The 24,559-nt window shown below is 41.0% G+C and overlaps 2 protein-coding genes across 10 annotated transcripts; one reads left to right on the plus strand and one right to left on the minus strand.

Annotated features, from left to right (window-relative positions):
- Positions 1 to 46: 46 nt before the first annotated feature.
- mre11a (MRE11 homolog A, double strand break repair nuclease) lies at positions 47 to 10,665 on the minus strand. 4 transcript variants are annotated; one of them, XM_085183943.1, is made up of 19 exons: positions 10,554 to 10,665; positions 9,762 to 9,825; positions 9,538 to 9,670; positions 9,282 to 9,442; positions 7,990 to 8,077; positions 7,368 to 7,509; positions 7,135 to 7,249; positions 5,654 to 5,839; positions 5,312 to 5,564; positions 5,108 to 5,234; positions 4,863 to 4,963; positions 4,602 to 4,772; positions 4,462 to 4,521; positions 4,221 to 4,392; positions 2,948 to 3,034; positions 2,738 to 2,799; positions 2,573 to 2,634; positions 2,381 to 2,477; positions 47 to 2,182 (listed from the first exon to the last, which is right to left on the minus strand). In XM_085183943.1, exons 2-19 carry the CDS (start codon positions 9,779 to 9,781, stop codon positions 2,150 to 2,152), a joined length of 2,070 nt encoding a protein of 689 aa, XP_085040069.1. In that variant the 5' UTR covers positions 9,782 to 9,825; positions 10,554 to 10,665; the 3' UTR covers positions 47 to 2,149. The 4 variants fall into 4 exon arrangements, with proteins under 4 accessions (XP_085040069.1, XP_085040067.1, XP_085040068.1 ...); XM_085183941.1 differs by lacking the exon at positions 10,554 to 10,665 and adding an exon at positions 10,283 to 10,391; XM_085183942.1 differs by lacking the exon at positions 10,554 to 10,665 and adding an exon at positions 10,179 to 10,253.
- cep57 (centrosomal protein 57) lies at positions 10,330 to 24,460 on the plus strand. 6 transcript variants are annotated; one of them, XM_085183952.1, is made up of 11 exons: positions 10,330 to 10,446; positions 11,170 to 11,359; positions 11,638 to 11,838; positions 11,982 to 12,103; positions 21,135 to 21,263; positions 22,157 to 22,234; positions 22,315 to 22,410; positions 22,621 to 22,698; positions 22,798 to 23,027; positions 23,109 to 23,277; positions 23,388 to 24,460. In XM_085183952.1, exons 3-11 carry the CDS (start codon positions 11,688 to 11,690, stop codon positions 23,571 to 23,573), a joined length of 1,239 nt encoding a protein of 412 aa, XP_085040078.1. In that variant the 5' UTR covers positions 10,330 to 10,446; positions 11,170 to 11,359; positions 11,638 to 11,687; the 3' UTR covers positions 23,574 to 24,460. The 6 variants fall into 6 exon arrangements, with proteins under 6 accessions (XP_085040078.1, XP_085040077.1, XP_085040074.1 ...); XM_085183951.1 differs by lacking the exon at positions 10,330 to 10,446 and adding an exon at positions 10,511 to 10,533; XM_085183948.1 differs by lacking the exon at positions 10,330 to 10,446 and adding an exon at positions 10,674 to 10,811.
- The last annotated feature ends 99 nt before the right edge of the window (positions 24,461 to 24,559 follow it).

The following is a 24,559-nucleotide window of genomic DNA, read 5'->3' on the forward strand; positions in this document are numbered from 1 at the left end:
TTGTGTTGTTGTTTTGTTTTTCTTAGATAAGAACCATCAAAGTTTATTTTATTTATATTGTCACTAATTTGTCCTGCAAGCCTCAGATATAATGTACTTGATTACTGTGTGCCTTGACTTTTGGTTAGGAATGTGTGGTTAGGGTTAATATGTCCAACTGCTACAGAGAAAGGTAACATACCTTATTATCAGGTATCGGTAATATTTTAAAAGTGACAAAAGGTCTGAGTTTAATGCATTTATTGTGCTATTTTAGATGATCACCCTATTAAAGGGCAAAGGCACTTTCTTTTTCTTTTTTTTGCAGGACTGCAGATGTGATACTTCTGACCTCAAGATGATTTAGCACTTTAAGTGGAAAGTGAGAATTAAAGGACCTCACTTTATGCGCAGCTCCTATTTTCACTATAGCCAGAATATTCCAACTAGTGTTCATCAAGTTATTTCCTTCATTGCAAGGGAATTTCTCCCAAAAGTACTGCAGAATTTGTTTTTGTCAAATTTATTGCAGTTGGTTAATTTTTGCACTCAACCAAAACTCATTCAAACAGGAAATCAACCTGAATTTGTTTTAACACTGTTTCTTTACTAAAAAAAAAAGTACTTTATATCATATTTATTATAATAGAGTTGGACATGAGTATGAGTGCCATGGGGATTATTATTTGTGAATATTTTCCATTTTATTCTTGTTGTTGTTGTTGTTGTTTAATATACGAGTTGTTTGCAAAGACAATAAAAACAATGTTAACTGGGACAATTGTTCTATTCTTAATTGTGTGTTGTTAAATGTTTCAGTGTCATCCCAGCCTCAAAGAAACACCCACAGACCTTAAATTAAAGTGAAGAATTAATTTTTTTTTATCATTATTTACATTATGAACAAAAGATTATGAAATATTAGATCAAACTTTTAATTCAAACTTTTTGCACAATCAGATGATAGCCCACCTTGCCAGGAGAAACAATCATTTGTTCAGCATGATTGAAGACTAAAGAAATGCTGCCCCCTTATGGTCAACAAAGTACAGGGACTTTACTCCATTAACCCTTTAAAACAGGAGTAGGCAACGCCAGGCCTCTGGAGAACTGCAGGAGCTAATTTAGCCATTTAAATCAGCTGTGTTGGTTCAAGGACACATCTAAAACCTGCAGGGACACCGGCCCTGGAGGCCTGCAGTTCCCTACCCCTGGTTTAAAGGGTAAATTAGGTTAGGGTTTAAAGGGTTAATACCTGACTTCTAAAATGGTGTTATTCAGAATTCGTAGAATATGGCTAGATTGTATCAAGCTGATAGAAAGGCAACGGTAACTTATATAAACACTTGTTACAACCAAGAAATGCAGAAGAGCAACTCTAAATGCACAACATTCAAACCTTGAAGCAAATGAGCTACAGCTGCAGTCTAAGGAGGCCCAGTGTCTCCTGCAGAATTTAGATGGTTGGGTCAGCCTTCCTGCCTTGTAGCAATGGTTTGAGCCGTTGCTGCTGGTGTAAAGGTGTCGAAAATAGTTTCTTGTTATACTTTATGATTACAGTACACCCATCTTCTGATGGCTGTTTCCAACAAGGTAACACTCCATGCACCAAAGCTCAAACTGTTTCTTAAACATGAAAATGTGTTCACTGTACTCAAACGCCCTCCACAGTGACCAGATCTGTGTCTCTGAGAAATGTTTCCAGTATCCTTTTTGAATCTATGTCACAAAGGAGTAAGGCAAAAGTGATCATTGACCTTGTACTAGTTAGAAAGACCTAATAAAGGGTCCAGTAAGTGTATGTGTGACTTTGAGTTATATTGCAAAAATAAAACACTTGATTACATATCAAAAGCAACATTTATTTTTCAAGAACTACAAAAGTACTACAAAAGCCAGAGATAAACCCCATTAGTGGTTACTGTTGATGTACAGATGCAGTCCACCACCAACTGACAGGCACAGACTTACTGTGCAAACCTAGGACAAAACCTCCACCTTGCCCATATGTACCCTTCAATCTAACCTTTCACCAAAAAAAAGACTGATGAAAATGTTAACATTAAGAATGAGTGATGAGAAAATTGAATTTGTATGGACCTTGAAATCATTCAGAATAATACCGGAGCAGCTAACTTGCAACTTTGGAAAAATTAAGATGGACTTATGGTTATCTTCTGGCCGGGGCTTTGAATGGATCATCCTGTATCAAAAAAAAGAGAGAAGAAGAAAAAAGGATTAAGGCACGAGTCAGAGGAAACTAAAAGATGTAACAATACTGGATAAATATATGTGTGATGTCATGAATTCAGATGCATTTTTATTGCACCTAAAATTATATGACTTAATGTTAATCCAACTTTACACGACACATCCTATACATGAATTTGCCTCGTTTTACCTCATCATCATCGCTGTCCTCAAATGCAACTCCTCTTGACTGGCTCTGGCTCTGAGAGCCGTATTTAGAGAAGGACGATGATGATGAGGACGACGGTCTGGTGTAGAAAAGAACAAAGATTTTAAGCAAAGCCATTGCTCTAAAATACAACACTATATAACACTTCTACAGTCTAGGTTTAAACAAACGTACTTTGGAGGTGGTCGGGCAGCTTTTGTTACAGGTATATCTTCATCTGAGTCATCAATGATCACCTAAAGATGGATAAATATGAGATTAAATGTTAGTGGATGGTATGCTTCACTTAAAAATAGAGATGTGTGAGTTTATGAGTGTTATCGTTTATCATTAACTCACTTCATCTGTGTAAGATTTGGTGGCTCTAGTCCGAGAAGGCTTTTGAGAGGATGCCTGAAATGCTGAAGAGCGAGGGAGGAAACATACAGTGGACGTGGGACAGATGTGGGACAGATTTCTGTGAATTTTCTGTGGTTCTTTTTGTGGATAGACAAGTGCAACATGTGTGCATACAGACAGTCACACTAACAGAAGTTTACATTCCCCTACCCTGCAAAATGTTCCTGCTTTGGGATGTTGTTGAGGACTTCTGGGACCGACCCCGACCAGCTGGCTTTGGTTCAGAGGCGGTCGCACCTGAACAGCCCGAAAAATAATGGAACAAGTCATTGAAATCATGGATTGGTATTATATACGCTGCTTTTTCTGTACTATCACATTAGCCTTGTTGACATTTATGCGAAATGACATCCCATCATGACATCATGTTATCATCAATGTTCATTTCAGAATTATACAAAAAACTCCTTTTTCATGCAACACAAAATGGGTTAACAATTTAAAATTGTTCTGCAGCAATGGAAGTCAAAAGCTGGTGCTACAATTCCTACAGGTGTTTCAAATTTTCTAGATTACTTACAACCTCCTTTGTCTGTATAAAGCAGTGTTGGAACACACTGTGGTACCATACCCTTGTGAGCATCAGTTGAACAGTACTGTACTGCAGAAACTAGTGTGTTGCTACACAAATGGTGAGAAAAAGGCAATTAACAATGGAAGAGAGACAGAGCATCATAACACTTAAAAATGTAGGTCCTTCCTACAAAGAAATTGCAAAGAATGTCAAGGAGTCGTTATAGTTTCTTTCACCATCAAAAGCTACTCAGAAATTGGGGCAAACTCTGACAGGAAGAGCTCTGGCAGACCCAAAGCCACAACTGAATCAGAGGACAAATTTCTGAGAGTTAACAGCTTGCGTGATAGGTGGCACACAGGACAAAAGCTTCAAGCACAGCTTAATAGTGTTTGCAGTAAACAAGTCTCAGAAGAGAAGACTTTGAGCTGCAGGTTTAACAGGACAAGTTGCAGCAAGAAAGCCACTGCTAAGATGTCAGAATAAGACAAAGAGGCTTGCCTGGGCTACGAAACACTGTCATTGGACTACTGAGGACTGGAAGAAGGTATTATGGACTAATGAATCAAATTTTGAAATCTTCGGTTCATCATGCAGGGTCTTTGAATGGCGTCAGTAGGCGAAAGGATGATTCCACAGTGTGTGGCATCAACATCAAAACATAAGTCCAAGCTATGCCAGAACTCCTCACAAAAAATGAACAAGATGGTAAGCTTGAAAACATGGAGTGGCCAACACAGTCTCCAGACTTAAACCCCATCGAGCTGGTTTGGGATGAACTGGACATAAGAGTGAAAGCAAGTCAACCTACAAGTGCCACACATTTATGGGAACTTGTACGTAGTCACTGCACTGTTGCATATCAAGATTTTTAAATACACCTTTACTGCTTCTCTTTATCGCTCTCACCTCTGCCCCTCCCTCGGCCACCACGGCCTCTGCTTCCTCGCCCTCTGCCTCGTGTAGGTGCAGCAACTGGAACTGAGCCTTCGTCAGAGTCCATATTAACATCTGAAACATCCTGATCTGCGAAGTCACCATCACCACGCTCCAACCGGTGAGCCTTGGCTCTGTTCATAGCCTGAGAAAGAAAGAGACAATTAACCAAACACAGAAATGAATTTCAGGCTTCAGTGAAGTCATTACTTACTTCTTGGATGTCTTTCTCCTCCTCAGCTGTGTTCTTTTTGGAATCTCTGAATAGCCGAACCTGAAAATATAAAAACATGAAAAATATATAATATGACCACAATAATCACTCCACTTCCACTACATGCCACGTTCTTTTACCTCTGTATCTATATCCTGTTCTGTGGTTACTCCTCTAGACTGAAGATGGAGCTGTGTCTTCTGCAACTGGTAAGTGATAAGCTCCTCGATGGCTTCCTTCTCATCTTTGTCAACAAACTCCTGAATGGCCTTACCCATGCCTTGTTCAGTCAGCAGGGACAGCTGTACCTTCTAGACATACAGAAAGAATACAAAGATCAAATGCCAGATGAAAACAAGAGATTTCATACACTAAACATGCCGGTTTTAAGATGAGCACACCTGCTCTGCTGCCTCAAAGTACTGCTTGACAAGGTCCTCCACTCTCAACCCTTCGACAGCAGTAGGTTTGAAAAGCTTCCCATAGTCAATACTGCTCTCATCTAAAAAGCAAAATGAATTAAATCAGAGGGCTGAATGGTCAGTTTACTCTCTGAAGCAGAGCTACATAAAAAAAGCATGTTACACCACATTATGGGATTTATTCAGTGCTGAGTTAATGGTGTAGAGATTCACAGCAGCCAAACCTTTGATTTCCTTCTGCTCACGGCGTCTGACAAAGTGAATTATGTCTTTCGGGTTGGCCACACGATCCACAAACTTCTGGCTGAACCGTGAGGTATTGAATGCCTCAAAACCGCCACTGTAGTCCACCTGCAAAGAGAATTTCATATTTAGGTTTAAATTAAGCAGCAACATTAGGATGTATGCACACAGTGTATCCATCTTACTCTCAGGCGAATAAGAGGTTTCTCAGGTGTAAGCCGACATCCAAGTCTTTCCCTTTCTGCTTCGTCCAGCATCTCTGTGACCTTTGCAAAACAATAGTCCTCCACCTTCTTTGTTACATGAGGTGTATCTGGTGTAAAGCAGTCCTGATGATCAGCCAGCACCACATCCTCAATGAAGAACTGACGCACAGTCTTCAGGGGGATCTCTTGCAATTTCATTTTACGACCTTTCACCCTCAACAGACCAATTTTCCTAGATACGAATAAACAGACAAACAGTGTTTTGAGAACTGACATTAAAATACATTCAGAATGTGATTCATTTAATGTGTGCATTCATACTTCTTTGTGGCTTCTCCAGGAGAAAGGGATGTAGCTACAGAGCTTCCAGGCTGTGACACATAGAAGAGCTGCTGTTCATTTAGTGTGGGTTTAATCAAACACTCATGTTCATGACCCCACACCACCAGGTCAAGGAAATCATCCAGGAACTGCTCAGGAATGTAGTTTGTGGGACCATGTTTACTCCTTGACAAAATACAAACACAGAAAAAGTTATTGGTATTTTTACGTAATTAGGTGCTGCAGTAAAAAGATATTTATGAACAAGTTATACTAATACAAGATTTTTTTCAGGTCACAACTTCCCTCTCATATACACTGTTAGGTTTAATGTATGTGTTGTAGGTTGCCATTTAAAAAGCTAGAATGCTTCTATTTGCTCTCTATGTAACCCGCGCATATGAGTACGTGCACGACCTCGATAAGGGGAACAAGCAGCCTTGAGAAGAACAGATTATATTCAATGAAGGAAGCCACCTGGCTGGGACGAGACACCGACAACATCCTGGGAGAGCTGCACTCCCATCATATAACCACACATTGTATAACCATGCTTGCACAATTACACTTTGTAACCAGATATAGTAATTTCTCTTAGGTAATACAGCAACAAGCTTTATGAATATTCATGTGTGTAACCAATAAAAACAACCTGCAGGGGGAAAGCAAGTTGAAGTGGGTTGGAGACAACTGCTTCCCTCTTGCGAGTGAAAACTTGAGCTCTGTGTGACCTCGTTCCTGAGTGAGTTTCTGTTTATCCAGCAGTATCAGAGATAAGACTCTGACATACACAACACCCTGTATTTTTACTTACACTTGGAGACAGACTTGTTTAGTAAATGAAATAAATGAATGCACCATTGTGTGTTTATTTATTTATTGAATTAATTAATTAACACATATAAATAATTCATGGTAAGACATCATTATTTAACTGTATGACTAGTTAACTAAGATAGGAAATAAATTCAACAAATTAATAAATAAATTCAAAAGAAAATAATTACTTAAATGTGTCATTAATTAGTTAAAAACATAAAAACATGTTTTACTATTGCACTATTTATTTATTTTTATTTCATGGTTCCTGGATCATGAAGTCATTTAAACTATCACAACAACTCGTCAACAGACCCACACATCTGCTTGGTTACCCTGCACAGCAAATCAAGATGGCCCAATCCCAGATTATGGATTGATGCAGTGTCAATGTCAATAGGTGGCTATGTGGATTTAGAGTATCCAGGTATCCCAGAATACATTTCAAATTAAATCGCCAGTAGCACTGTTTACTTAATTATGTACTTTGTAAATTATTTATTATGTATTTCAAATTTTAATTAATATATTAATGACCTGTTTAACTGATTACATGATGAAGTATTTATTTATTTATGTATTTATTTAATACTGTTTGACACTTTCAGCACTCCATAGTTTGACACAGCTGCATCTCAAATGCTTTTAAATGATGTAGTTACCTGTTCTGATGGATGGTGAAGAGGTTAAACCAGCCATCTTGGTCTTCTTTCGGGCGAAGCATGGATACCTGTTTGTTGACAAACATCCTGTACAGGCGCTCATCTGGAATAGAACCTTGAGACATATTAATACAAAATTAAAATCAATCGTTGATTGATTGACAAATCTTAGTGAAACAACAAGATTATTTTAGGAATGGACACTACTGATCCATCTGGAAACATGAACCTACCAAGACCATATAAGGCAAGTTTGGTAATGCCTTTCTGTATTAAAATGGGACTGATCTCTATCTTCTCCACAGAGTGGGAGTGGCCAAAATGATTGACAAGTCCGGAAGCACTCAGCAGATCCAATGCACACAAGCCTTCAGCCTTGGAGAAAACATACAGAAATCCACATACTTGAATATTAGTGCATGGGTGTCACGGTCAGGTGTGTGGGAATGGAAAGAGAGGACCCAACTGCAGGACTCACAGATTTATTACACAAACAGGATGAACTGAACATGAAAGGTTGACCTTAACTACTGAACTAGACCGTAAACACACACGATGAGTTGACAACAACAAGACAAAGAACTGAGGGAAACTGAGGGATTAAATACACTGGATAATGATGATGAGTGGAAACAGGTGAGAACACAGCTGAACTAAATCTGATTAATGACAAAGAGGAAGTAGAACTTAACAGAATGCACACAGACAGAAGACTAACATAATAAAACAGGAAACACGCACGTGAAAACAAACAGTGACAAAAGGTCCAGAACTGAAAACACTGGGTCAAAGGAACTCTGACAATGGGTGTTGTATCTGAATTCATAACTTCCTTTGTCACTAAAAGCAACTCACTCCAGTTGGGTCATCATGGTTCCCATGAATGCTGAACACAGGAATAGAGATGTTCAGGTTTTCATCCTGATAATTAACCCAGGGGAACCTACAAAATATCAACACACACATAACATTTATACATAACATATAAAACAGTGTGTTATAGAAGTTTAGCACATGTTGGGATTAAATAATTTGAAGTGCCTCAATAATGCTATGCTTTTTTATTAATAAGGGTTATAAAGTTATATAGTATAGTATTAAGTGGACACGGCCCTGAAAATAAAGGCATTAGGCTACGTGTCTTTGGGGGGTTGAATGCTGCAGACTCACGCTTGCCTGGGAAAAGGTAGATAACAGGGGACCATCTTCTAGTGGAAAGGAATTTGGTTCCATCTATCAAATTCCTTGTATGTGTCTGCACATATACTTGGCCAATAAACACAATTCTGATTCTGATCTGATTCTGAAAGTTACTGAGACACTGTTTTTAGACTAGAATGAGAGAGCTTCTATAATAAAACTATTGGGGGCACCACCATTTTGAGATCTGTGGCAACGTGTCATGCAGGACACATCACCCTTCTAGAAGTCACTGTGTAAGTGTGAAATGGTCTACTGAGCAGTGTTTTGTCTTCCATCGGATGCCTATAAGGAATCAAAAGAACTCGGTGAAGTGTTGATATGTAACACAGACATGTGACCGTTTACCATGTGACACTAACTTGTTTTTTGGACTTGTAATCCTGAAATACAGTTACAAACTTACTAAACATTCTTTAGATGAGTAAAAGAGTAAAGAAACCAGTATATATACTCTCTCAGAGAAAGTAACACACTTTCATAACAAGCTTCTTGCTGTGTAACCCTTGCATTCCCCCTGACTGCACACCACATGATTCAGATCATTATGTTGTTTAAAAACGAATTATATTGGACAAGATATGAAGGTGTATAAAAGTTTAAATAATTATCAGTATTATGTGTCAAGATGGGTAACAAACCCCAGTTACTGGCCTGGAATTGTAATCACTGGACCAAGTGGACCACAGTTATTGCTCAGGTGATTTTTATTGTATTTATATTATAATGATACTGACACATCTCTGTACATTATCTCTTACATCGTCAATGAGTCAGCATAGCTCATTTCTCATTAATATCAGTGATAATTTGTGTGTTAAGTGTATATGAGTGATTGGATGTGATCGCCACCACTTATCATGTCCAATATGGCGAACAGTTCTTGAGCGACCTGCACATGACATTACGTGCAAAACCTCTATAGGATGACACCAAGTGAAACTGACTGTGTTGTGTTGAAGTTGACTTTCTGGTCACTGAGGATTTCGAAGCATACAGGCGAGTCTCCCATGCAGTATTTTCGCAGCATAGTGAGGCACTTGTGAAGGCACTGGCGTGAAGGTTTGTTGTCATGGAATAAATCGCCACCAAGGAGGATGAAATCTACCTGTTAGCAAAGAAACAAGCAAAAAGAAAAGAAATGGATACTTGAGACATGCGGAGGTAATGGTCCATTCAGGTCCACTTACAACAAGCACGCACCTTATTTTGCTTGGCACATTGCAGGATTTCATCTAGTGTGTTGTATGTGTCATTTCCACGAATGGCATCCTTCTCAAGGTAACCAAGGTGAATATCTGTAGCAATCAGGATCTTGAAAGTATCCTCATCATCTCTAGAAAATGGAAACATATGTGTACATATTACATGGATATAAACATTACATTCAAGAACACGTTCAAGAGGAAAGACTTAAAAGACCATACGAGGTATTCTCTGAAGACATGATGATGTGTTTACAGCTGGCAGGTGCTCAGCAATAAGGCTTTTCTGCAAAAAATACAAACAATATAAACAATTCATATTTATTTAAAAAAATATATATTGAGGAAACTTACGATATTAAGAAACTTAAGAAAATGAATCACAAACAATAACAATGAAAATAAGTGGATATCTTTAAAAACTTCAGAATCAAAAATAGCACTTTTTTAAGAGTTAGTGTCCCAAAAACATGCTAACGACACACTATGCATGATGAACCGCCGACCTAACTTATTATTATGTTAGTAAGACGGTAGCTACAGCTAACAGTAACACGTTATTGGAAAGACAGCAGGTTAGCTTTTGCTTGTGTTGGAAAGCGGTGGGTGAAATGTATTAATAGCATGACTACTACAAACCTATCATGTGTTCGTAAATTTGTTGGATGTAGCCTACAGTTTAGATGCCCATACGGCCTAGGTAACGACACAGTTTGGAAAAATAACACGACCATCCCACTTACCTTCTCTAAAGTCTCTAAACTACCCAAGTTGCCATAAAATTCCCGGCAACTCTTGCAAACCCTTGCTCCACCCCTCAAGGGTGTCTGAGAGTTATTGTAGTTTCATTCCTAAACATCTCGATTCTTCAAAGCGGAAACTTCGCTAAGGAGAAACTACATTTCCGGTAAGCCCACCGTGTGCGCTTGTTTTATTGATATTGGCACTCCGGTCCACGTCTTTTATATGTCCTTAGTGTCTAACGAGTCATAATGTGAGTTAAACCATTCGTACCCTTCAGAAACCATGGATTGTGTCGTTTGTCAAAGTGGTGTTTTGTTTTGCACAGCCCATATTAGCACAAACGGCTGTACAAACTGTGCTTAGCTAGCAATCTGTCAGTCGTAATTAAAAAGCGATGTGCTGTAGTTCTACTCTCAGCTAGCATTGCGTCATTTGCATTTCTTTAACGCATGCGAGACAGGCTGGAATGGTTGCATTTCAATGGAGACGCTGCCAAAAACACTCGCAGCTGATGCTACGCGGGAAACGGTAGTATTACCAGATTTGGGTGAATTTCAATTGAAAGAAAAATTAAAAGCAGGTTGCCACCGTTTATCTTGAGTTAGCTAGACTGCACAGGAAGCTGCCTAGCAGCAGTTGCTACAACTCAAACTAAACGATGTTGCGAACCTAATAGTGGGCTGAAGTTATTCTGTGTTTGACGTGAACTGGACGGAATGAATATAGTTTTTTTTTCTCACGGTCATTTCACTTTCTGTACTCCATTTGTTGTTTTTTGGCCCTGTTCTATTCGCTCACTGTAAAAAATGTAGATGCCAGCAGTTATCTAAAGTCTAATATGGAAAACGCAGATAACTAAATAACATTTAGTCCTGTTTCCCTGCAGGAATCGTATCCACCACCACCACCAACCTGTGGACCGGTGCCTGACAGTCTGTCTCTGCCATCCTACAAAGACTACCCAGCTCACCGACCTTTTATCAACACACTTGTGCATCACAGACCTCGAACACACACTCATCAATCATATGTTCCATCATCACCCATCAAAGCCTTCCCTGAGACCAACAGTACTGGTACAATTAACTTGTGCATCTCTTTTGTTGCCTGTGTAGAGTTTCCATTCAGGCATTGTAGTGTTTCAGAGCTCCATGGTTACACATGCAACATGATGCTGCACTACTTGAAAGTCTCAGCTTCACCAAGATCTATTCATTTGTCCAATCATCCTTTCTTAGCTCCTGTCATGTTATCTTCTTTTTCCTTTTAGACCCCAAAAATATCTTGTTACACCAGATATGTCACCATATGCAGACCATTCCTGTAGCTAACGTATATTTTTATGTCTGTGTAGTGATCTTATCTGCCTTGAGGAACTTACAAGAAAAGATCAGGAGGTTGGAGATGGAAAAAGGACATGCAGAGCAGAGTCTGCATGCACTGGGAAAAGATGCTTCACAAACACTTCTACAGAATGAAGATATTACACCGAGACTCTTAAATGATCAAAAAGACCCAGAAAGACAAAGAAGTGCCCAGTCCAACTGCAACCAAGGTGAGTATGTATAGATAGATAGATAGATAGATGGTGATAATAATTTAATTACCTTTTCATATACTTTTATTACTGTCTTGTTTCAAGCTATAGTCTTTTTTTGTTACCTATATGTCTTCTGCGTATCTTCTCTCTATTTCTAGTGCTGATCAACCACCTTGCTGCCGCAGAGTCTCGCTGTTTGAAGCTGGAGCGACAGCTGGATCACATGAGGAAGATGCTGCGCAATGCCAGAACAGAGAGGACCAACCTGCTTAAACAGCAGGTTAAATGTCATGGCCTGTAGCTTTTCATTTAAAATATACAGTGGTCCCTTGTCTATCGCGGTAGTTACGTTTTAAAAATAACAGGTGAAATCCACGAAGTAGTCAACGTTATTTTTTACAATTATTATAGATGTTTTAAGGCTGTAAAACCCCTCACTGCACACTTTATACACTTTTCTCAGACGGGCATGAACATTTTCACACTTTTCTCTCTTGTTTAAACACTCTCAAAGTTCAAACTTTCATAGAAAAATAAGTTCAGTGTTATAGAATGAAATCAAAGTCACCCGCGGTTGCCTTTGACAGTGCAAAATGTTTCGTCGAAATTGTTGTGTTTGTTGGGGAGAAAACTTACAAACATCACCTCAGAGTCACACTGCTAGCGATAGAAAATTAATGTAAATTTGACAAGCTGAACGCATTCTGTACTGTACAGGAGACACAGTACAAGACTGGCTGTAGACCATTGTCAATCAATCAGGACGCAGAACACAGTGCACTATGTAAAAAAAAATAAATAAATAAAGCCGCAAAATTGCACAAAAAAAATCGAAACAGTGAGGCCGCAAAAGATGAAAGAGGAACCTCGTTATAGTGAGGGACCACTGTATTCATTTAAAAACTTGAAATCAGTAGTCAGTAGATCCATATTCTTCTTCTCTTGGCTCTTGACGGAGGCGGTCGCACTTTCTCCTTCTCCCTCTCCCTTATCTTTCCTGCTTGGTTTCTCATGTCCTTTGTATAGTCTCGCTTATTCTCTAACCCTAAGAGAGTCTCCCAGACTTGTTCTCTAAAAACCTAAAGAAGAATTATGGATTTGATCAACTGGTCCCTTAACGAAACTGACAACTCCTGGGCTTGGGAGAGCCTGATTGTCCTGCGGAGACATTTGCTGCTGGATACTCGATGGTCGGTTGTGTCGTGTGTCTGGCGACACTCTTGATGGAGGACGTTGAACGACATCTACCAATTCGGAACCATGATAACAGAGTTCTGGCTGATTGGAGCTGGCTCGGACCTGGCTTATCGAAGAACAAGAAGCGGCTACAGCTGTTCAAAATTCCACAAGGCTGGCTGACATGATAGAGGATGGGCAGGGCTGTGAGTACTCAGACTGCTTTTGAACGCAATATGGATAAGATCTTGGAGAAGCTCATGGCTCTGCTATATGGATAACATCTTTTTTTTTTTTTTTTTTTTTTTTTTTTTTTTTTTTTTTTTTTTGCCTGTCCCGTTTGGTTCTTTTGCCATCAGAATTATTGTCTAAAGGCGAAGAAAGATGCCCAACGGATTTTCTTTACCAAATTGACCATCCCAGCTTTGCCGTAATGGTCCATTTGATTCACCTTTTATTCTTTATTTTATTTTCACTTGCTGAATACGGGACAGACTTGACTGGGGGAAAGAAAAGGGAGAAAGAAAGAGGGGAAGAAAAACAGTTGAGAAGAGGGACGGGGGAGAAGGGCAAAAAACAAAAACCAACAGAATAAGCAGAAGAAAAAAAAAAAAAAAAAAAAATACATATATCGATCACCTGGATCACCTGTTGAGAAAGAAAAAAGAAAACAAGCAGAAGAAAACGAGAGTAATACAATAAACCACATCACAATGATATATGGGAATATGACAGTAAATACTAAATATTAAACATTATTGTGCAGCACGTAAGATCGACAGCACAGTGTGCATTGAGGTAGGAGCCAAAAAGGGTGTAGTTTGTGTGTGTGATCACCCGTGTGTACACCTGTGAGCATGGACGCGCTTGTTTTCTTAAAAGGTTCCCTCATGTAATGATCTGCTAGAGGGTGTGGGGGGCCACTGCCCCGTCCTCCAGGGCATGAAGCAGGTATGGAGGAGATCAAAACCCCAGACATCCAGAGGCCCCCAGAACACAAGAGACCAAGGAAGACCAACAGAGGGGCAGCCGCGCCACTGTCCCAGAAAGAGCTGAGGAGAGTCCCAGATGAGGGGTCACCCAGCAGCCACGGAGCAGAAGCCAGGGGGGGCTGCAGTGACGTGCCCGTGAGCTCCGCCGGCAGCCAGCTGTGCCTGAGTGACCGAGCCCCAGGCCGAGAGGCCGGGGGCACCCCACCTCCGAAGTGGCCCAAGCGAGCCCCAGGCTCCAGGCCCCGATAAGCAGCCGCCAAGGAGTGAGCCGGTGTGTACCCGGACGCCCACCCCCGGACACAAAGAACCACCAACGCACCGACGTCTGAGGGAGTCCGCCCCCGGCAGGGGAAGTGGTGGGGGGAGATAGGCCTCCAAACCTTGGAGGGCCTGAGCTGTCCTCAGAGAGGTGGCATCTGATACCCAACCTGACATACAGACACAGACATACAGGCACACACAGATACAAACATCCATTCCCACCCTCATGCTCTCATATGCACTTACTCCACACTCAACCAACGTGGAGACAGACATAAAGAGACGCTGTACACACAATCACACTCCCCAAGCGTACTCTACGAACCGGGTCTAGGTACCCTTGCCCCTGGAGGGGGGAACTGCACCCAGACCCAGGTTGTGTTACCCTTTTCCCTGCAGTGGGGAGAAGCAGACCGCCCCGACTCCGCAGCAGCAGGGAGGCCCCACACTCCGGACCCCAGTCGGACGGCCAACTCCTCCTCCTAGCCCCCCTGCTCCAGCAGAAAGCAGAGAACGAGGGTGAGAGAAGACTCCTAACCTCCCTCCACCCGCTCATTGTAGTGTTGATGTATGTGTGTTCTAAGGTGCGTTTAAAACCCAGGAGGGCATGGAGCTACCTGCCAGAGAGCAGCAGGTAAGCGCATAGTCCCTCCTGCTAGCCCTCAATGTCTACGTGTATTTAAAATTGAGAGGTGGGCAACGACGCCGGGGGTGAGGTGTACACCCTGATGGTAATTGGGATTCCGTGTAGCGTGCCCACCCCCAAGATCCTATATTTATGTGTAATGAGAATGTGAGTAATGTGAATGTCTAAGTTGCGGGATAAAATTGAGGCAGAGGCAGCCAGAAGGGGACAGAGGGGGGGGGGTTACCTCCTCTGCACCCTGGTGACACACCCCCACTCCAAGGCCCTGCATGTGTGGGTGGTTGTGGTGGAGCGGGAAGAGGGAGGCAGCTGGAGATGGGGAGGGAAGGAAGGGAGGAGCAAGTGACCCCTCCCTGGGGCCAGCTCCCCCGCTGACCCCAGTAGGCACCCCCATACTCCGCGACCCACCAGGGAAGGGGGGCCCAGGCCCATCCGAACCGGGGCCCAGCGCAGCGGCGCCGCCCGGCCCCACAGAGCCCGGGGCAGTCCACTCAACCCCACAACAGAGAAAACTGCACCCACCCCATCATCCACTCATCTTCCAGACTACATAAGACAATAGACGCCCAGGCTGAGATCTTCCTCCACCTCTCCTGTATCTCCCCCTCTTGCAGAGAGAGTTCCTGAGAGAGGAAAGCCCCTGCAAGATGTGACAACCCCCCCCCCACCAGTTGAAGAGCCCCCCAGCTGGCTCGGCGCACCGGCGGCACCCTGCGCCAGTGGCGGGCCCCCATATACCCACCGGCCCACAACCCCGGCAACACACCAACCAGGACCCAGGCCCCCGAGGCCCGGCCAGGGCCCCAGGCCAGAGCCGGAGCGCCCCCAGAACCTCACGCCCGTCCCGGACCCACCCAGGGGCAGCCAGGCTACCAGGTCAGTAACCCCCGTCCGTCAGCACAGACCCTCCCCTAGCCCCGCTGCACGTAGCCACGAGGAAGCCGTCACCTAAGAGCCAACAGAGCCCCTAATTGGCCATGACCGCTACCCCGGGTTGAGCCCCCCAAGGAAGATGCTCCTGGGGAACCCCCCGACGCCCCAAGCCTGACCCTACCCCCACACCAATCACAACAGTGAAGGCGAGACCAAAATATGACCCCCCACCCCCACTAGGTGATGGAGCTGATCAGAGGAGCCCAGAGCGATTGATCTGATGTGGTGGCAGAGGCTGTATCAAGACTAATGTAATCTAATAGATAATTTCTATATTGGTTAGAATTAAGATTGTTTTTATTTTTCCAGTTCATGAGGACTGTTTTCTTGGCTATGCATAGAGCAGTGAAAACCATATGGGCTATATTCTTTTCTGAAGTGACATTATCTAAGCTGCCCAACAAACACACTAAGGGGGAAGTTGGAATGTTACATTTCAGACACTTTGATAAGTCTTCACATATCTCGCGCCAAAACTTCTGAACTGGTGGACAGAACCAAAGAGCGTGGATATAATTGTCCGGTGAATTGGTTTGGCAGTGTGAGCAGTTGTTGGTAGATGCAAAGCCCATCTTGAACATCCGATGACCTGTATAGTGCACTCTATGTAGTATTTTGTATTGAATTAATTGAAGACTGGGATTTCTGATTAGATGAAAGGTTTTTAAGCAAATCTGAGACCAGAAGTTTTGGTCTAAGTTAACTGATAAATCCGCTTCCCATTTTGCAATAGGAAGTGATATTGATTCATCTGTTTTAGAAAGCATTCTGTATATTTTGGATAGTAATTTGGGGGTTTTAAGAGTAAAAAATTGAACCACACTTGGTGGTGTTTGTAGTTCAACTTGACCCAGTTTAAATTTCTTTTTTATTATGGATTTAATTTGTTGATATTCTAAAAATCTTTTCTTGTTGATCCCATATTGTGTAACTAGTCTGTCAAATGAAATAAATTCTGTTCCTTCTAGTATATGTTCTACATATTTGATTCCTTTACCATTCCAATCTGAAAAGTTTATCATATTATTGTTTTGTAATATGTCAGGGTTGTTCCAGATAGGTGTACGTTTGCATGGGATTAATGAAGACTCTGTCAACTTCAGAAACTCCCACCATGCTGTCAGAGAAGAGCTGATGTTGATGCTTTTGAAGCATTCATGTCGTTGGATGTTTGAGCTGATAAATGGTAGATCTGAAATCTCTAGATTATTGCAAAGTGCTTGTTCTACATCTAGCCAAGGTTCATCTAAGAGGGTATGTTTTAGCCATCCTGAGATAAACTGAAGCCTGTTGGCTAAGAAGTAGTGCTGAAAGTTAGGTAGTTCTAATCCTCCTTTATCCTTGGTCTTTTGTAGTGTTTTTAAGCTTATACGTGGGGGCTTATTTTTCCAAAGGAATTTGGACATATATGAATCTAGAGATCTGAACCAATCTTGCGGCGGTTTAGTTGGGATCATTGAGAATAAATAATTTATTTTTGGTAATACCATCATTTTTATAGCAGCAACCCTTCCCATGAGTGATATGGGTAGACATTTCCATCTAGCCAGATCACCTTCTACTTTCTTTAAAAGTGGGGTATGGTTTAATTTAGTTAGATCTGCAAGCTTGGGAGAAATATTAATACCTAAATATTTTATATTTCCCGATTGCAGTGGAGTAGAAGAGGAATTATGGAAGCAGCAATTAATAGGAAGGACTGTAGATTTTGACCAGTTAATTGAGTAATCTGATATTCTTGCAAAAGAGTTTATCAATTCAATCACCCCAGTGATATTGGTTTGTGAATTTTGGAGAAAGAGTAACACATCATCAGCATAAAGGCTGATTTTATGTTCTACGTTCTTGCATTTTATGCCCTTAATTGCTGAATTCTGTCTAATTGCTGCTGCTAGTGGTTCGATAAAAATTGCAAACAGTGAAGGGGAGAGTGGGCATCCCTGCCTGGTGCCCCTCAGGAGACATAAGCTGGAGGATGTCTGGTCATTTGTTCTGACACAAGCTGTTGGGGAATTATATAATATTTTTAACCAGTTGATGAAAGAAGATCCAAAACCAAATTTGTGTAAAGTTGCAAATAGAAATTTCCAGTTAACTCTGTCAAACGCTTTTTCTGCATCTAAGGAAAATATTGTAGTTTCAAGGTTTTTACTGTATGAGTAGTCTATCAAATTAAGTAATCTACGTGTATTTGTTGATGAGTGCCTACCTTTTATGAAACCAGTTTGGTCAGGATGAATTAAGAGGGGGGTTATTTTCTCTAGTCTCTTCGAGAGAGCTTTGCAGATTATTTTGAGGTCTACATTAATAAGGGATATTGGACGATAGCTTGAGGGATATACAGGGTCTTTGCCTGGTTTTAGCAGGAGATTAATGTTTGCAGAATTCATATTTGATGGAAGTCTGCCCTTTTCTTTGATTTCTAACAACGTTCTGTAAAAAACTGGTGCTAGAATCGTCCAGAATTCTTTGTAGAATTCTGCAGGAAAGCCGTCTGGACCTGGAGCCTTATTATTGGACATATTTATCAGGGCTTCCTGGAGTTCACCTGATGTCAGTGGCGAATCCAGTGCCATTGCTTGAGATTCTAATAATTTTGGGAGAGTTATGTTGTCTAAAAATTGATCAATTTCCTTTTTAGATGGGTTTATTTGTGGTGAATACAACGTTTTATAGAAATCCCTGAAAATGTTGTTTATTTGTTTCGGTTCATATATTGTGTTCCCAGATGAATCTTGAACAGCACATATAGTTGTTTTTTCTTTATTTATTTTTAACTGGTTTGCTAGAAATTTACCGGATTTATTACTATGTTCATAATTTTGTAAGCGTAGTCTTTGTACTAAGAATTTTGTTTTTCTATCAATTATCTCATTTAATTCTAGTTTTGTTTTGCGTATTTTGTTCAATGTTTCCTGATCTTGGTGGGACGCGTAGGCTTCTTCTAGTGATTTGATGTTTTTTTCTAATTCCTGAATATTTTTGTTTTCTTTTTTCTTTTTATGTGATGAGAAAGAAATTATTTTACCTCTCATCACAGCTTTCCCTGCTTCCCATAAAACAGAAGCTGATGTTCCGGGAGTGTCATTAAAGTCTAAATATGAAGTCCACTCTTTTTTAAAATATTTAATAAAGTCTTCATCATTAAGCAGTGATGTATTAAATCTCCAGTTTTTACTTGGCATAGTATTATTCTTGTGCATTAGTGTTAGAGATACAGGAGCATGATCGCTGACAGCTATAGGATGAATCTCAATGTCTGAAATGTCGCTCAGCAGTGAGCTGCTGACCAAAAAATAATCCAGACGAGAGTAGGAGTGATAAACATGTGAGAAAAAAGTATATTCCTTACTGGTGGGGTGAAGGGAGCGCCATGCATCGCAAAGACCAAAGTCGCTCATATACTGTTTGATTATATTTGTGGACTGCCAATTACGCTGAGTTCCTGCTGTATTGAGCCTATCCATTTCTTCATTCAGTCCAAGGTTGAGGTCGCCTCCAAGCACAAGTGTGCCATCTAAGTGTTCAGAGAGTGCACTGAAAAAACCGTGAAAGAATGAGGGATCATCAACATTTGGACCATATACACTTACAATACATAGATTTTTATCAAGTATAGATAGTTTAATGATTATATGGATAACATCTTGAAGAAGAACAAATGGAATTGAGAGACCTGTTGATCAGTGACGGACATTAGACCAACTGTAAAATTGGATGGAGTTTGTTCGCACTAACCAAACTAACTAGACGCCCTACCTGAAGGAGATTAGGAATCTGGAGAACTGGTGCCAGAGGAACAACCTCCTTCTAAACGTCAGTAAGACAAAGGAGTTGATAGTGGACTTCAGCACTAAGCAGGAGAGGAACTACCAGACCCCCGTCATCAACGAGTGCCCAGTGGAGAGAGTGGACAGCTTCAAATACCTCGGAGTTCACATCACGCAGGACCTGTCATGGTCCTGTCACATCAACACCGTGGTGAAAAAGGCCTGTCAGCGTCTCTACCAGCTCAGACGCTTGAGAGACTTCCGACTGCCCCCCAAGGTGCTCAGGAACTTTTACTCCTGCACCATAGAGAGCATCCTGACGGGAAACATCTTAACCTGGTTCGGGAACAGCACCATGCAGGACAGACGAGCTCTACAGAGGGTTGTGCATTCAGCTGAGCGCACCATCCGCTCAGAGCTCCCTGACCTGCACTCAATCTACAGCAGGCGGTGCTGGACCAAGGCCAGGAAGATCGTGAAGGACCTCAGCCATCCCAACAACGGACTGTTCTCTCTGTTGAGGTCAGGAAAGCGATTCCGCTCCCTGAAGACCAACACAGAGAGACTGAGGAGGAGCTTCTTCCCGCAGGCGATACGGTCTCTCAATCACACCACCAAACAGTACTGACCCACACATATAGTTCTTACACACACACTGGACATTCTGGACATTGTTTTCACTTCATCACTTAAACCACTTTAAGCATATTTGCACTGCACAAGACACTATATAATGTGGATTGCACAACACTGGACATTATATTCCTCATTTCCAGTTAATACTTGTACAGCTGCTGTTATTGTGTGTATATATATATTTATATTTATATTTCTTCATACATTCTTATATATTTCTATACAGTGTATTTTGTTGTACAGTATTTTCAACTTTAATTGATATATTTTATCTTATTCTTTCCCAGTTAAATTTACCCTTCATTCTAATTTGTGTTGTACAGTTATCTCATTCTTAACTTAATTTTTATATTTTTATTTTATTCCTTCCTGGTTAAATTTACCCTTTTTAATTTTCATATTTATTTCCTATCTTATTCATAGCCTTTTCTTTTTTTCTTTAGGTCACGAGCAGTTGTCTAAGCATTTCACTGCATATCATACTGTGTATGACTGTGTATGTGACAAATAAAAATTTGAATTTGAATTTGAAACTACCCTCTTCACCTCATGCACCCCCCTGGCGCCAGCTGGATGCTCAAGGCAAAAGCTGACGGGAATAACAATTCTCCTTTAGATAATAAGACTGTGTTGTGACTTTCTCCCTGAAGATTGTTGATCTCCCTGTTGGAGCTCAGTCTGGGGGGAGTTATTTTTTTCTCCTCGTCTTTCCTCATGTTGTGCATTTTCCATTGTTATACCTCTCTGACCTGTCTTCCCCATGTGATGTTGTAATGTATGTATGGTCGGAAGGGTAAGATGGCGCTGGCGAAGGTCGGCAGCCTTAACCCAACAAATTTCCCACATGTGGGACTAATAAAGGTTATCTTATCTTATTAATTGTTATCTTCCTTTCAGGACATCCTACAGAAAGCCAAATCAGCTGAGTGGCAGTCTGACACAGCATCACAGTATGCTCAGTTTGACAAGCTGGAGAGACTTGAGCAGGAGTATCTCAGACTGACACGTACACAGAACATTTCCGAGGTAAATATACAGACTTGTTGACGTAGTGTCAGGTACACTGAAATTATCTACTGAACAACCCATGCTCTTCTGTCATAAGGAAGAGAATATTGCCATTAAACATCATAAAATCCATGGCAGTGGCATCAGGTTTCCCCAGATTACCCACAGCTTGTTTTTCTTCAAGCATGGTTTGATAAATCAAAAGTATGAGTATCAAACTGTAGCTGCCTCCACCAGTGTGTGAATGTGAGAGTGAATGAATAGTGGCATTGTAAAGCGCTTTGGGTGCCTTGAAAAGCGCTATATAAATGCAATCCATTATCAGACTGCTGTCCTGTGGGCTGTAAATGTCCCACTAAAGGGTCTGATTTTGGCCCACAGTTAGCTTTGCAAATTGAGAAAATTGCAGTGAAGCAGTGCATAATTTGTTGGCTATTTCACTGTACTACTTACTTAAATATAGATGAAGCAAGTGGTTCACAAAACATTTAATCACTAAAATAGGTTGTTTTCTCATGTCAGAAATAGGACTTTAAAGCATCTCAAGCTGTTCATCACCTGGTTGTGTCTTTTCTAAGATTACTGAACAACAGTTTTAGTGTAATTTTCAGTTGAATTTCCCACAGCTGATATTAAAGAAAACAGATAAATGTTCACAAGAGTTTACAAGAAGTCTTTAAACAGACCAGAACAAGACAAAAAGAATACTGGTTCTTAGGGGGAGCTCAGAATTTAAAATCCTGTATGTTGTCATGGACCTGGATTAATCTGCACATTAAGAAGCTAAGAATTATTTTCAGGTTTGTTCTTTATTTGTCAGTATTTTCTATTTTTACTGGACTTAAAAGTGGTAACAAGTAAAAGTTAGTGTTTTGATATATTCATCGTATGATGGGTTTGTTTGTCTTCAGATGAAGATCCTTGAGTTGGAGATGAAACTACAGGAAGAGGAGTACCAAAGAAAGCTCATCCAAGACAAGGCCAACCAAGTAATGAGACATGAAATTTAATTTTCATCCTTGCTCTCTCTGTTACTCACTTTACATACTTTCTTCTTTCCAATGCTCAGCTACAGACGGGGTTGGAGGCCAGTAGGATCCTGCTGCAGTCTGTGTCACCGTGCCGATCCGCCAAGAAGTCCAAAGAGAAGAAGTCCAATACAAAGGTTAAGACCTTCACATGCTCAGCTCATGGTTTTACTTCTGTGTGGGACTGCTAAGGTGTCTTCCTTCTTTATAAGTAGATGGAAGAAGAGACAGTTTTGCTCACAAGTGTAGATTTTATTAAAAAGGTTAAACATGTTCATCAGGGAAACCAGATAAAAACATCAATCCAAATTCCATCTTCCCTAGTTTTATTTCCATTTCCTTTCCAGAAATCATCGCAGCAATATTCCCACACAGAGCCACATTATAGACTGAGCCTGAGAGATGTACCCTTTGTTGCTGGAACGGTATAAAAAGAAATGCCCGTGTGATGGAATACAATGGTCTGCCATATTTAACATGCACTTCCCTTAAGCTGACTCGCTTTCTTTCTCTCTGATGTTTAGTCAGTAGGCTGCAGCCACTCGGTCAGAGCCAACGTCCAGTCAGTTTTGTCTCTCCTGAAGCAACACCAGCCCCACCTCTGCAACAGCCGCGTCCTCTCACGCAACACAAACGGCTCCGGCACAGACGGCCACCCGCATTCAGAGAGTTCCTCTTCTTCCTCTTCGGCTAGCGGGGAGGAATTATCGGAGCTGCTGCAAGCCCTGCATGAGGAGCTGCGACTCATGAGCTTGTGAGCAGTATTTCATTTGATCTCGACATAAGGCAAGTCACAGTCAAAGATTATCAAAAGTACTTTGGGGTTTTTTTTCAGTGTGTTTCTGCGTGTGTGTTGCAGGGAGCATGATGAGTTAATGAGGCAGGTGGAGGATTGTGTGTTTGAACAGGAAAGAAAGGAACTTCGGAGAGTGCAGGAGAGGCTGTTGTTGAAAATGGAGAGGAAAGGAGAGCAGATCAGTAAGCTGTACAAGCACAAGTCGCAGGTGTGTTTTCACATATGCAGTCACTAGTTTTCTTTCTTGTTATTTATTTTTTATTATTATTATAATTTGTTAAAACTTGTGTCTCTTATCTTTTCCTGTCTCTCTACCAGATAAAAAAGTTAAGAAAAGAAGCCAATTGCAGGCAGAGCAATGGGAATGAGGTGAGGGTGTCTACCACAGTGTCCACCAGAGGTCACTCTGCGGCAGCAGTCAAAGCTAGACCAGGAGACAGAAGCAAGATGAATCTGAGGCTCCTGAGGGACATGAAGGCTCTGCAGACCTCATTACGGACCTGACACTTGCCCACACTTTAGGTCACTCTTGTTGGTGCTATTTACCTCCCCTCAGCAATTACTTCAACTTCAAAACAAACACTGGCTGAAAAACACTAGATGAACACGAAGAACCAGCCTGTGTTTACCAAGCGTCTGTTTGATGAGCAGGTTCAAGAGCATATGACCTGAAATTCTTTAATATGTTTTTACTAGAATATTTGAAAAGACTGGTATGAGTCTGATTTAAGATGTCACAGATGATCAACACTAACTGACTTGTTTAAAAGCTTTGTTGTTTTTTCTTAATAATTTCTCATATTACTGTCTGACAATATGTTGAGAATATTTTAAAGAAAACTGGGCTTTAAATGGTACTTGAATTATTATTTACAAGTACTATTAAAGAGACAGTGTCTTGGTTCACGGAGCATTTTACCCCCAACATTTTCCTCTTATCTTATTCTTATTGAAGTCTCTCTACATCTGTTTTATATCCTGCAATTTGTGTATGTAAAAGTTACACTTTTATTTTCTATGCAGTTTTAAAGTCCATGATCATTTCTAGAAATGGCCCAAATGTGAGGGGATTTATTTTTACAATCAGGAGTAAACTGGATCTTAGTGAAGACACGTTTATGTTTTTATGTTTGTGGAGTATTGGTCCAGTACATGGTTTTGGTTGTTGAGATTTTTTTTGGGGGGGTGGGGCCTGGATACTGAAAATTTCCTCAAACCCTCATGTGCTTGAGGTGCTCCTCTTCCAAAGACTTGTCCTTCCTGCGTTTGATGCTGGTGTCCGACTTCAGTGAAATCACAACATCCATCGAATAAATTCTCCATTCCTGATTACTTTTTCCCAAAATTGTGTGAATCATTATACCATTGCATTAAAAGACCATTTAAATGTCTGTTTCTGTTTCCCTTTTTTTAATCCAAAGTAAATTCTGTTATAATTTCCTGCATTATCAGCGATGTAAATAACAGCACCCTCTAGTTGTTATTGATTA

This window comes from Neolamprologus multifasciatus, chromosome 14 (assembly GCF_963576455.1).
Source record: "Neolamprologus multifasciatus chromosome 14, fNeoMul1.2, whole genome shotgun sequence".
NCBI classification, from domain to species: domain Eukaryota; kingdom Metazoa; phylum Chordata; class Actinopteri; order Cichliformes; family Cichlidae; genus Neolamprologus; species Neolamprologus multifasciatus.

What these genes read in the sequence shown, in the direction of transcription:
- mre11a (XM_085183943.1), bottom strand. Translation starts at nt 9,781, where the DNA reads ATGTCTTCAGAGAATACCTC. An exon ending in TGGCCGAGGGAGGGGCAGAG is followed by an intron (nt 3,035 to 4,220) that starts GTGAGAGCGATA and finishes CGGGCTGTTCAG; the next exon opens with GTGCGACCGCCTCTGAACCA. An exon ending in CCAAATCTTACACAGATGAA is followed by an intron (nt 2,635 to 2,737) that starts GTGAGTTAATGA and finishes ATCCATCTTTAG; the next exon opens with GTGATCATTGATGACTCAGA.
- cep57 (XM_085183948.1), top strand. Translation starts at nt 10,764, where the DNA reads ATGGAGACGCTGCCAAAAACACTCGCAGCTGATGCTACGCGGGAAACG. An exon ending in TACCCTTTGTTGCTGGAACG is followed by an intron (nt 22,699 to 22,797) that starts GTATAAAAAGAA and finishes TCTGATGTTTAG; the next exon opens with TCAGTAGGCTGCAGCCACTC. An exon ending in TGTACAAGCACAAGTCGCAG is followed by an intron (nt 23,278 to 23,387) that starts GTGTGTTTTCAC and finishes TCTCTCTACCAG; the next exon opens with ATAAAAAAGTTAAGAAAAGA.